Below are 14031 nucleotides of genomic sequence, written 5' to 3' on the forward strand. Positions count from 1 at the left end.
CTATAAAACCGCAAAAGAGAGGTAACTGCTTCCATTGTAAAAAACCTGGTCATATAAAAAGAGAGTGTCAAAAATTAAAAGCTGATCAAAGTACAATTCCTAAAGATGGATCTTTTACTGGGAAAAATAAGACTCCTCCTAGACCTTGCCGTCGATGCAGAAAGGGGCTTCATTAGACTAATGAGTGCAAATCTAAAACAGACAAAATGGGCAACCCGATACCGAAAAACTATCTTGTGGGCCTAAGTCCTTGGGGCCCAAAAACAATACCGGGGACTTTTCCTCCCAGTCCTCCTGTCGTCCCGCCTACCCCAACCTTGTTCCCTCCCAACAACAGTTACCAGTCAATGCCTCATTAAAAGAACCTCAAATGATGATTTCAGACTTACGGTCTGCTGCTTCAGGGAGTGCTACTGCTGATTTGCCATTAGCTAAAAATGTTCTTTTGTCACCAGGAGGAGGCATTTACAAATTAAAAACAAATATATTCAGACCACTGCCTAAAGGCACTTTTGGCTTAATTTTAGGCCATAGCAGTGCGGCTTTGAGAGGTCTAACCATAATTCCTGGGGTAATAAACTCCAACTATGTTAAAAAAATTTTGATTATGGTTTCTACTTCTACCACGCTTCCATTGTTAGCTGGAAAATATATTGCTCAAATACTTCTCCTACCTTATCATCCCCTTTTGGCTCTTCCTAATGAACAAATAAGAGGATTTGAAAGTACTGGGTGACATATATTTTAAAAAATGCTTATCAAAGATTCTCGCCCTGTTCTCTCCTTGATTATACAAAAAAAAAAAAAAAAAAAACTTTGAGAGACTAGTAGACACAAAGGCAGATATTTCAATCATTTCTTCTCAACAATGGCCCCAAAAGTTACAAAAAAAAAAAAAAAACCTCAAAACCTTAAATGACTTTCAAAAGTTATTGAGAGATATCAATTGGCTACACCTGGTACTTAAGATTCCTACTTATCAATTACGACATTTCTTTTCTACTTTAAAAAGAGATACAGCTCTGGATAGCCCCCAAACTTTAACCCCATTGGCTTTACAAAAACTTCAATTTGTTGAACAACGACTAAATGACAGTTTTTTGACTTACTTACATGCGTCTCAACTTATTTCATTTATAATAATTCATACCCCTTATTCTCCATCTGGTGTAATTGCTCAAAAAAAAAAAAAAAGATTAATAAAATGGGTTTTCTTACCTAAAAGCTTTTCCAAAAAATTGACTACGTATATAGATAAATTAGCCTTCCTTATCCAAAAAGGTCACCATCGTATTTTACAATTGTCAAGATATAAACCACACCAGATTATTACTCAATTAACAACTGCTTAAATATCTCGATATTTACAGTTTAATAAAAACTGGCAAATTTCTCTTGCCTCATTTCCTGGCTCATTTTCTAATCACTATCCATCATCTAAATTGATTGATATTCTCCAGACTAACTCTATGATATCGCAATCCCCAATTTCAGATGTTCCAGTTAAAAGACCCACTATTTTTACAGATGCAAGTAAAAATACTGCTAGATATTAGACCCCCCAAAAGTTCTAAGGTTCTTCCCCACTCATTTTCTTCTGTACAGCCCGCTAAGTTGTGGGCTATCTATTTAGTTTTGCAAGATTTTCCCCAAATTCCTATTAACATTGTTTCAGATTCTCAATATGCTGTTCTCTCTTGCTTACAGCTTCCCCATGTCTCCCTTCCACTAACTCTTAAAACAGCTATTGATAAATTGTTTTACCAAATACAACAATTGCTCTAGCAGCGTTCAAAATTAATTTTCTTTACTCACATTCGTGCACATTCCACCCTTCCTAGACCCTTATCATTCAAAAATGCTACAATTGATGCCTTACTTTATCCTATAAAAGCAGCAAAACAAAAATATCTCTTACAGCATACCAATTCTAAAGGGTTACAAAAATCTCATGCTATTACTCAAAAACAAGCTCAAAATATTATTCATTCTTGTTCCATATGTGCACCCTTTGCTTTACCGTTTACCTCACCAGGTGTCAACATAAAAAGACAACAAACAAATCAAATATGGCAAATAGCTGTAATTTACATTTCTTCTTTCAGACAACAAAAATATGTGCTTCATGCTATAAATACATACACACATTTTCAATGGGCCACTGCATTACATTCTAAAAAGGCTGATGCTGTTATTACTCATTTGTTATCTTGTCTTGCAGTTATGAGATTACCAATTAAATTAAAAACTAATAATGCACCTGCCTACCAATTCACAAAATTAGCTCACTTTTTATCCCAATACCATATAACTCATACTTTTGATATTCCTTATAATAGTCAAGGGCAAGGTATCATTAAAAGAGCTAATCATACCTTGCATAAATATCTTGATAAAATAAAAAAGAAAAAACAGGAGAGATTTATGAAACCTAAAGATATTTTGAATAAAACCTTACTTACCCTAAATTTTTTGAATATTTGGAGCAAGAAAAATCTATCAGCAGCAGAGTTGCATTTTCAAAGGAAAAAAGAAGACAAGAAGATCTTGAATACGCCTATTTGGTATAAGATAAAGAGAAAGGTTGGATCCCAGCATCATTAATATATCTGGGACGAGGGTATGCTTTCATTTCTGTTAATAATTACAGGTTTTGGACCCCAGCGAGATTGATCAGAATTAACAATGGCTGATCCCTTTGTTCAACTGAAGAGCTTACTATGCAGAGAAGCTTTACTTTTTGTACAAGGGAAGCCACACCTCGACAGAACCGATAGACATTCATAATAGAATACATATGTCACTATGTCCTGTTAACTTTTTCTCCTTCTCTAAAATCTTTGGAATAAGAACATTGCCGAGGTCATCGACCCTTTAAAGTCATAAATTATTCTGGGTCTATCATTGTAGATTAGAGTCCAGATCATGGGCAATTCTTAAAAAAATGGTCAAATAAATCTCTTAGGTGGCATCATGCAAATAGCACTTTGATGGGTAATGGTAATAAACCAGTTAAATGGCAGCAATTTGCACTTGTCCCTCCTCAATTACAACTGCAGGGATATCCGCACATTCAAGGGGATATTTGAAAACTATGGGCAGTTTCTGATAACCTCACTATCTGGTCAGGCAACTATACTTTTGATAGTGGTGACTCTTCGGGTCCATTTCATGTTAATTTACATGTTAATAAATCTTATTCCACAATGGCATGTGTAAAATATCCTTTTGCATTGTTATATGGAAATTAGACCTGAAATGATACTGTGGAGCTTGTGTCATGTGATTATGTAATCTAACTCAATGTGTAAATCAGTCTTGGTGAAAAAAATTTAAAAGACAAGCCTGTAACTCCAATTTTTTGTTAGAAATTGTTAAAGCTCAGACAAAAGTATGGTTGCCTATAAATCTGACTAGGCCATGGTCAGATTCTTTTGCTGTTTCTCATCTAGTAACTGCTGTACAGACTTTGCTACATCGATTTCGACATATGCTTGGTGTGGTCATTGCTTCGATTCTAGCAGTTGCGTCAATAACTACAACAGCGGTGGTAGCAGGCCTCGTGTTACACCAAGAAATTCAAACAGCTGATTTTGTTCAGGACTGGCATAAGGACTCTCATTTGTTATGGCAACAACAGCGAGGTTTGGATGCACAACTTGCTACCGGTGTGCTCAATCTTCAACGCACCGTTTCCTGGTTTGGAGATCAATTAGCTGTTTTATCTACACAAAGTGTGTTAAAATGTGATTAAAATTCTTCTCAGTTTTGTATAACACCTGTACCATTTAACATGAGCCCTTCAAGAGATTAACCGAGACATATAAATAAAAAGAGTTCTAGATGCCCATCATCTAGAGAGATTCCGCCTAGCCCCCAAGAGGTGGCTGGATAGCCAATGACGGGTAAGACCCTCAGAGGAGGGCAACCAAAGACAGGCACAGCCGCAAGAGGGGCTGGCGAGGCTGGAGGTTGGCCGCCTACAGCTTTATGCCTTGCTCTACAAAACATCAATACAAATGTCTCAAGGGCTTAAATAAAATAAAAAAAGGGGGAGATGAAGGGTTAATGCTGCCACAATAGGGAAAGTGGAGATGTGCCTGCAAACGGGACTCTCTGCGTGGGCTGAATGTGCTTGCAGGCAGGATGTTCTACCAAGGAGACTAGACACAGCCTTGAGTTTGATGGTCCCTTGCAAACAAGGGAACATTCCCTTCTTGTGATAAGAAGAAAGAAAGGGCTCTGGACAGACTCTACAGTAAGCAGAAATTTCACTCCCTTTTGCTATACGATAACATTTATGCACATGCGCTATGCTGAGAAGGCTTAGTCATACAGTCTGGAATTCTGCCCAGGGGGGGCTATATATAAATAAACCGCAAGCTCGCTTGCTTGCGCAGTTCTTTTTCCTCTGGCCCGAGTGGTGTCTGTCTCTTGTGTGTCTCATGTGTTTTGTCTTTGTGTCATTTCACTCGTAATCTCCAACACTTCACTTGTGAAGGATAATTTTACTGGCTATTGAATTCAATATTCTGTGCTTATCTATTTCAATACTTTAAAGATTTCACTCCACTTTTTCCTTGGTTGTATAATTTTTGGCAAGAAATATGTTGTAATTCTTATCCTTTTTCATTAGTGGATAAAGTGTTTTGCTTGACCCTGACTTTTTTCAAGATTTTATCTGTTTTTGTTTTTTGTAGCATTTTAGCTAGAGATAGTTGTGGGAAAGCTTGGAATGGAAAAACAAGAGTGCCTTTTTGGTTACAGTGAGTTTGAGATGCCTAATATCCAGACCCCTACACAGAGATATTGAGTAACAAGTCTAGAATTCAAGGGGGGAAAACTGGGCTAGAAATATAAATATGTGAATGAAGACAGGATTTAATATTGTTAGAACGAATGAGAGCAAAACAGGAATGAATATAAACATTAAAAGCTTAGCAATTGAACCCTGAATATATATAGTTACACACACACATATATATTTACATATATGTGACACAAAGGTGCATCTTTTTATATATATATATTTTCTTTTGTAAGGATGTTCTACTGTATCTTTCAGGATAGCTGTTACTAAAAGTTTTGTTTTTTCTGAACTATGGACTACTTGCCTGCTTGTGCCATGGAAACTGGATACTGTAGTTTGCTGTCAGACTGGGCTATATCTCAAACCTGCTAGGTCAGTCACCTTTCTGCTAGTACCTGGTCTGCTCCATCACACACAGGGGCTGTTTCAGTACTGTAGCCTTCTGAGCGTACCTGAACCATATTCCAGCAGTTGACCGGCTCTCATCATGGGAATGGGGACCACAAAGAAATGCAAGGAATCACTTAAGAACTGGTAAAAACTAAGGACACCAAGCCACTCAAGAGAGTTTCCTGGGATTCAAGTCCCTGATATTTCTGTCATACCCATCTTTCCCCAATAAAAATGCAGAAAGTATGTTTCATTCCTATATTTATTAACTTAATTCCTCCATTAACTGGGTTCCACCTCTTCCATAGAAATAATTAAATTGTTAGGGAGCACAGTAAAGCAACTGAACACTTTCTTACCAGAAGGAAAAAAAGAAAAAGAAAGGGAGGGGGAAAACCGATTAAGAAATTTATGACCCAGTAAGTAGCCATATCTTACTCTTCCGTTTTGGCTCACAGTCCACTTCTTCACTGCTGAGTTTTTGCAGATGAAAGAAGAAACTTTCACTTGGTTACTCATGCCAGACCCCAGCCCTACCAACAAACAATAAAGCACCTGTCACTGGACCGAGAATGCCTGGACTTAGTCTTGCTATTTATAATCAGAAATTTCTGCTGAATGATTAGTTGAGAAATCAGTTGTTGCAAGAATGTACTAGTGACTTACTTGAATTTCAGAGTAGAGGAAAAAAGACATTAAACAAGGCAGGGCTTTTTTTTTTCTGATTAAAACAAGAGTGATCCAAATAAGGCAAGATTTCCTACAAATAAATTGTAGCAAGACAGTTCCCTTGAGAAATACCTACTGAAATTTCTGAGACTTGATTCCTATGAAACAAGACATATTCTGAACAGGTTCTTTTCTTTTTCTCTCTCTCATAAAATCTTGCCATGGAATACACAATAAAAATGGTAATAAGGCATACACTAAGGGCATACACAACACTCCTCCAAAACCCTCAAGTGAATCTATTAATAACTCTCACACAGGGCCAGCTGCTTTCTGCATGGGGTTGTTTTGGGAAGCAGTGATGATGCAGTGAAGGAGGGCTAAGCTTGGAGATGACTGTTCTGCTGTCTAACTTTAGGAAATTCACAGTTGCTCTGAGTCCAATTTCTAATAATTAAATTTTCTGCATTGAAAATAAATCTTTCGACCAGATATGCCCATGATTCCTGAATCATCACATGGAAGAGTGCATACAAAGTTTATCTATCAGCCCTGGAAGCCTTTTTTAAAAAAAATTTAAATTTATTTATTTTAATTAGAGGCTAATTACTTTACAATATTGTGTTGGTTTTGCCATACATCACCATGTATCCATGACGGGTGTACACGTGTTCCCCGTCCTGAACCCCCCTCCCGCCTCCCTCCCTGTACCATCCCTCTGGGTCATCCCAGTGCACCAGCCCCAAGCATCCTGTATCCTGCATCGAACCTGGCCTGGCGATTCTTTTCTTATATAATATTATACATGTTTCAATGCCATTCTCCCAAATCTGTCTGGGTACAAAATTCAAATCTCTGGAGTTCATCATATCGTTGAGCTTAAAAACATTGGCTTTAAAATTACAGTCTCAGTGCAGTCAGTTTGTAGTTGTGTGATCAGTTATTTAATCTGCTTTTCAGTTTCTTTGTTATATGGTTTCTTTGGGAGAATAAATGTAGTAATAAATTTTAAGAATTAGCGTAACACTTACAATGTGTCAGAGCTTCCATGATGGCTCAGACAGTGGATTTGCCTGTCAAAGCAGGGGACCCAGGTTCAATGCCTAGGTCAGGAAGACCTCCTGGAGAAGGAAATGGCAGCCCACTCCAGTCTTCTTGCCTGGAGAATTCCATGCAGAGAGGAGCCTGGCAGGCTGGCAGTTCATAAGGTTGCAAAGAGTCAGACATGATTGAACAACTAACACTTTCACTTTTCTTTAGCATGTGGCAAATGCTTACTGTGAATTTTTAACTGAACATTAGCTATTAAGTCAATAATTTATTTTTGGAGAAGGTTTGCAGCCAACCCCTTTATGTACACTGATCACCCTTCATGAATGTACATTTGTCTTTAGGAGTATTGACCTGAAGGACAAATAATGATAATAGATATAAAACAAATAATAACTGATGAAGTTTCTACCTGGAAGTGATATTTATCAGAGATAATCACGTAGTTGCATGTATGTATAGATAATTTCAAAAACAGTAGACAAAGGATATCACAAGGAAAAGTTTGAAGGTGTAAAAGACAACCAAAAAAGAGATAGCATTGCAGGTGATCTAAGGTTAGAATTGGAACTCATGCTACCATGCAAATACTCTTGGAGGAACAAAGATATTTCCCACTTCAGAGAATTCCTTTCTGATGATCACACGACTATTATTTCATATCTGGATGATGAATAGATCGACAAACTAATTGCTCCCTCAGAGCTATCACTCATTCCCAAATAGGGCTTCAGGGGATCTGAATCAACTTCCAAGGAAGCACTCCTGGAAGTAGGAGTGTGTACAGGTCTCGAATGCACAAACCTTAAGAGACTCAATTTTTATAAGTAGGAGAATTAAAGAGTGTTTGGCTGGAGCACTCTGTTCTCTGGTCAGAGGCAGTAAACACGAGGTCCTGTTATAATGCTGGAAAATGTGACTCCATTCTCAGGTGGACTATTGTGAGTGTTTCAACCTCTGCCCATGCCATGTCTTATCATTAGCTTCTGCTCCCCCCCACACGCTTGGGGACCACATAAAGGGACCTTCCTGGTCCTTGAGGCTTCTTTTTCCTGAAATGGACTTTAAAAATAAAACAGTATTATAGAATCATATGTTGTTGTAGTATTTGGTGCTGCTATTCTACTACTTGCTGCTATTCTTTCTTTTATTTAATATTCCAAAGTCACCTTAGGACTTAATATTTCTAAGTCCACTCAGAAAATGTTAAAAGGACTAGAAGAACCAGAGCAGCATCTCCTGATAGAGTTGGGGACATTGTACCTCCCAAGTCTGGAAGGATGTAACCTGAAGAATATGTCATGTAAGTCTATTTAATAATATTATTTCATAAAACATGTATTTGCAAATAATTTTAGAATGCCAACATTGAAGAAAGGTATTTAAACATATATTTAAGAAACATAAAAATACACTTTTCATTAGGATTTATGTTTTCCACAGATACTTTCATAGAAATTGCATTAACTTTACTATGACACCAGAGTATCTTTGTTGTTGATGTTTTTGCTAAGGTAATTATTAGTTTCATTTTGTGTATGACAAAACTATGTCTATGGAAGATATTGTATAAATTGTTTGAACTACTATATCTAATAAGTGGCAAAGCCAGAATTAAAATTAAATGTTTTGATTCCTAACACAATTTTTTCCTGATTATTTTTCAGAGGGTAATGCATAGTGGGAGTTTGCCTCTCAAAGATATTGTGAGATTTCAAAATATAAATGTGCCTGAAAAGAGTGAATCCATGAATTAAACAACTGTAAAGTGGTTTCTAACTTGACCTGAAAATGATTTGAATATATCTCAGAACTTCTGGTCTTGTCATAAACAACCATCAGCCTCTCAAAACATTCCTTCCAAGAGATTGATAGACTGGTTGTAAGATAGCCTTTTCTTAATACATGATATTTTTAATATATGATACTTTAAGATATGATATATTTAATACATGATATTTTTAACCTGCCATTCATAGGAAAGCGGGTTGTTGCTTGTTAAAAACACATGCCAATGTGCTCATTGGCAAAAAGCTTAATAATTTGATATTGGTGTTCAGACTTCAGTGTTCCTGATCCCTTTTTAAGGTTTGACTTCATCACAGCTATGAGGAATGCCTCGGCTGTGACTGAGTTTATTCTGCTGGGCATCCCGCACACAGAGGACCTGGAGACCATGCTCTTTGTCCTGTTTCTGTCCTTCTACATCTTCACCCTAATGGGGAACCTGCTCATCCTACTGGCAATTGTCTCCTCCACTCGGCTGCACACTCCCATGTACTTCTTCCTGTGTAAACTGTCTGTGTGTGACATGTTTTTTCCCTCTGTGAGTTCCCCCAAGATGCTCTTCTACCTTGCAGGGAACAGCAGAGCCATCTCCTACGCAGGCTGTGTGTCCCAACTCTTCTTCTACCACTTCCTGGGTTGCACAGAGTGTTTCCTGTACACGGTAATGGCCTATGACCGCTTTGTTGCCATATGTTACCCTCTGCGCTACACAATAATCATGAGTCACAGAGCGTGTGCCATCCTGGCCATGGGCACCTCATTTTTTGGCTGTATTCAGGCCACCTTTCTAACTACACTCACCTTCCAGTTGCCCTACTGTGGCCCCAATGAAGTGGATTATTTCTTCTGCGATATTCCGGTCATGCTGAAGCTGGCTTGTGCAGACACCTCAGCTTTGGAGATGGTGGGGTTCATCAGTGTGGGCCTCATGCCTCTCAGCTGCTTCCTTCTCATCCTCACCTCCTACAGCCGCATCGTCTGTTCCATCCTGCAGATCCGCTCTGCAGACGGCCGAAAGCACGCCTTCTCCACCTGCAGCGCCCACCTCACTGCCATCCTGCTTTTCTACATGCCAGTGGTCCTCATCTACCTACAGCCAACCCCAAGCCCCTGGATGGATGCAACTGTTCAGATCCTGAATAACCTGGTCACCCCCATGCTCAACCCGCTGATCTACAGCCTCAGGAATAAGGAGGTGAAGTCATCTCTGAGGAAGGTCCTATATCAGCTGGACTTCCTTCTTGAGCAGAGGTAGAGAAATCAGTAGCTACTACTTCAACTGCACTTCATAATTTATGGAATATTACTGTATGGTAATATTCACAAACATCTTCGAGAGGACAGATACTATTATGATTACATCCATTTTGCGATGTGGGGACTAAGACTGGAAGAGATAAAATGGCTTGTTAAGGACACATAGGGCTTCCAGGTGGCAGTAGTGGTAAAGAACCTGCCAGTCAATACAGGGGATATAAGAGACGGGAGTTCAATCCTTGGGTCAGGAAGATCCCCTGAAGGAGGGCACAGCAACCCACTCAAGTATACTTGCCTGGAGAATCCCATGGACAGAGGAGCCTGGTGGGTTACAGTCCATGGGGTCACAAAGAGTTGGACAAATTGAAGTGACTTAGCACAACTGCACGTATGCAAGGACACATAAGGAGTGAACGGCAGAAAGAAGACTCGAGGGCTGGCTTTCTGACACTGGGATGTGTGTGTTATCATGCTGCTGATAAGGGGAGGAGGGCGGTCACCGTTTGCTTCTTCAGCTACTCAAGATCTGTTTCCTTCATCCTCTTGCAGCCCCCCCTCCTCTTCTTTCCCCCTTTGCCCTGGTGCTTCTTCATCTTGGCTGCAGTGTTTGCTTCCTCCAGTGTCTTCATTGAATAAGCCCTCATTTTATTGGTCTAGGAGCTGTTGAAAAAAAAGAGAGACACATGCATACACAAATACTTCTAAGCCTCCCTGAGTCTACATAATCTCTTCCCATTCCTCAGTTTCCTGGTTGTAACAGCTCAGAAGGTCAACCTAGCACAATTTGTAATAATAAAAGATGGAATCCAATTCCTTTTCATTTTCACTCATTCAGATATCATTTGATAGATAATGTTGCTAGGAGTGGGCAAGGCAAAGATTAAGAAGGCACAGATGATCTTACCTGAATGATGTCATAGCCTGCTGGAGAAAACAGACATACAATAGTTAAATTACAACTGTAGACAGAAAAAGATAAACTTAAGCTACCACCAGGAATGGAGAGACCAAGGAAATGTGATAAATGTGATTAATTTGATAAATGTGATAAATAGAGCATTTATCATGTACTAAGCACTATACTAGTTTATTTGCATTCTTATATCATTTTATTCTCATAATGATCCTATCTGCCTGCAATGCAGGAGACCCTGGTTCAGTTCCTGGGTCGGGAAGATCCCCTGGAAAAGGGATAGGCTACCCACTCCAGTATTCTTGGGCTTCCCTAGTGGCTCAGTTGGTAAAGAATCCACTTGCAATATGGGAGACCGGATTTGATCCCTGGGTTGGGAAGATCCCCTGGAGAGGGTAAAGGCTACCCACTCCAGTACTCTGGCCTAGAGAATTCCATGGACTCTATAGTCCATGGGGTTGCAAAGAGTCAGACACGACTGAGCGACTTTCACTCACTCAATGACCCTATGAGCTAAATACTTGTTGTTACTGTATTTTTGTATTTTACAGTTTATAAACATGAGGTTGAGCATGGGAAACTTGTTCAAAGCCATACATGTCATGTGTACCTTGGCTGCCATCCAGCCCTATGTTTGTCTTACTCTGTTATAGACCGAATTGTGTTTCCCCCACCCCGATTCACATGTTGGAGTCTTAACTGTCTCCCGCCAGACCCCATACCTCAGAATGTGGCTGTAATTTGGAGATAGGACATTTAAAGCAGTAATTAAATTAAAATGAGGCTCTTAGGGTGGACCCCAATTCAATATGACTGATGTCCTGATAAGAACGGTAATCTGCAGACACAAAGAGACACCAGGGATACAGTTGGAGGAATGCCGGCATGAGGATGAGCAAGAGGGTGGCCGTCAGCAAGTCATCAAGGACAGAGCCTGAAATGGGTCCCTTGTCCTCCCAGAGGAAACCAACCCTTCTCTCTCCTTGATCATAGACTCCTAGACTCCACAACTGTGAGAAAATAAATGTCTGTTGTTCATGCCACCCAATTTGTGGTTCAGTGTTTTGTCCCCATAGTCCTAGAAAACTGAGACTTCCAAGCCCAGATCTGTTCTAATGTCTCCCGTATCCAATGTATGATTTGTGCTGCTAACAGCATGCACTTTCTATGTTCATTCCTATCAACATCACTGTTTGAGACTCAGAAACGGTCTTTGTTTCCCAAAGGAGGTAATGGAAAGTTCCAGAAAAGAAACACATTTAAAAAACTTTCTTACCACTTACTCCAAGCTGTAAGATTTCTCTAAGGGAATCATTGTGAAGATAATTCTCTAGTTAATTAATCTCAAACGTACTCACTCTTATGAGATCCTTCTCCTGCTCATTATGACTTTGGATTTTATTTTTGCCCTCTAATTTCTAGCTCTCACTTCAGAGCTGCATATCAGGGCCAAGTGGATTAATAAGACTGGGAATTGATACTGGAAGTACAAGAAGGCTTGTTAGTTTTATGGTCTGGGTTTTTTCTGCAATTAGTATTCCAGGGAAGAACTAAGTGTGAGTGTAACATACGTGTGTATATGCGTGCACACACACACACACACACATAACATACAGCCTACTTTCCACACACACACTCAAGCAAAATTTCATTCACCTCAGTTTTTCTAGCATTTCTAAGGTGAGACTGATTTCTTCCTAAATTATTGCATTAAAAGAGAGAGATTCTATGATATTAGCTTTTTGTGAGAGTTAGTGATAAAAATGTCACTTGCCAGTTATGATGCAATTAAATGGTCTAGACAAAGCAGTTAAAATAATTCAGAGTTCAAATGGCTACATATTCTGAGCATGGAATCTTATCTCAATTGAAGCACCATTGGAATCTTTCAATCACATTCCAGGCTCAGAGCTGGCTTTGCCCAGCGCCTAATAAAAAGCAGAATTAAAGCAAGGCAGTTAGACCAAACAGCAGGGACAGGGTGGGCAATCTGACACTCAGAATGAATTTTAAGACGGAATGCAGAAGGTTCAGTTTATCAGCCCTGACAGTTCTCATGGCTTAAATTAATCCGATACTTGCTAATTCTTTCCATCAGTAGGTGCTGTGAAAATTTGTATCTCATGTTATTGCCTGCAGTTTTGATACCCAAAATTTAGAAGTATTTTATATTCTTAGTTATTTTGAGAGAGCTAAGGAATATTTAATTTCCTTAAATACACACACACAAAACTCATGCACACACACACATGATATAATCAATGGAACTGATAATAATTCTGATAATAATCCAACAGAATGAAATTCATTATTTTTAAAGTGAATATAAAAGTCCTTTAGGGACGCCAATAAACAAACCATCTCTATGAAAACAAAGAGCTACATTCTTAAGTCCTGTAAGACACAGGAAGATAGAAATTTATGAGACCTTAAAGATCATGTAAAACAATGATTTCATTGTATAATATAATGAGGCAACTGAATCCAGAGAGCCCAAACAACATACATAAAATAACATGGAACAAGTGAGAAAAAAAGTTAGGGACTCTGTTCTCCAATGCCGCTTCACTTAAAAGAATGGATTGGTAGTTAATTTAGGATCTAAATCTTATACTGAGTTTGTCTGTTTAGAATAAGTTTAAAAAATTTATTTATTTATTTTAATTGGAGGATAATTACTTTACAATATTGTGATGGTTTTTGCCATAGAGTGACATGAATTGGCCATAGGCATACATGTGTCCCCTTCCTCCTGAATCCTCCTCCATAGCTTTTATAGTTATACTTGTCTTCTCCACCTCGTAGCTGGTGAATTCTCTGAGAATAGGTACTGTATGTCTCATATATCTTGTACCACTAAGCCCATCTTTGTGTCCCATGCAGTGGTTCAGCACAGGGTCTGAGCACAGCTGAAAGTCTATCACTATTTTTAATACTGAATTGGATATGCTTTAGTCAGTGATGCCTTTACATAGCCTGGTCCTCAACTCTCTGGCCAGTTTATTATTTATAGAGCTAAGTCTGTCTACTGGGAAGCAAATGATGAGCAGAACTAAAGAGAGAAATTTAGACTAGGGTCTACATTAAAAGATAGTCTAAATGCAACATAGTTAGACCTTATTTTTAGATCATGATTACCAAATAGAACTGTTGA

The 14031-nt window shown here is 38.8% G+C and overlaps 1 protein-coding gene across 1 annotated transcript; it reads left to right on the forward strand.

The window, feature by feature from the left end:
• Positions 1-9026: 9026 nt before the first annotated feature.
• LOC120874354 (olfactory receptor 149-like) lies at positions 9027-10244 on the forward strand. The gene has a single exon (XM_040255730.1). The coding sequence runs from the start codon at positions 9027-9029 to the stop codon at positions 9960-9962; it is 936 nt and encodes a 311-aa protein (XP_040111664.1). The 3' UTR covers positions 9963-10244.
• The last annotated feature ends 3787 nt before the right edge of the window (positions 10245-14031 follow it).

Source organism: Oryx dammah, unplaced genomic scaffold (assembly GCF_014754425.2).
Source record: "Oryx dammah isolate SB20612 unplaced genomic scaffold, SCBI_Odam_1.1 HiC_scaffold_15, whole genome shotgun sequence".
NCBI lineage: Eukaryota > Metazoa > Chordata > Mammalia > Artiodactyla > Bovidae > Oryx > Oryx dammah.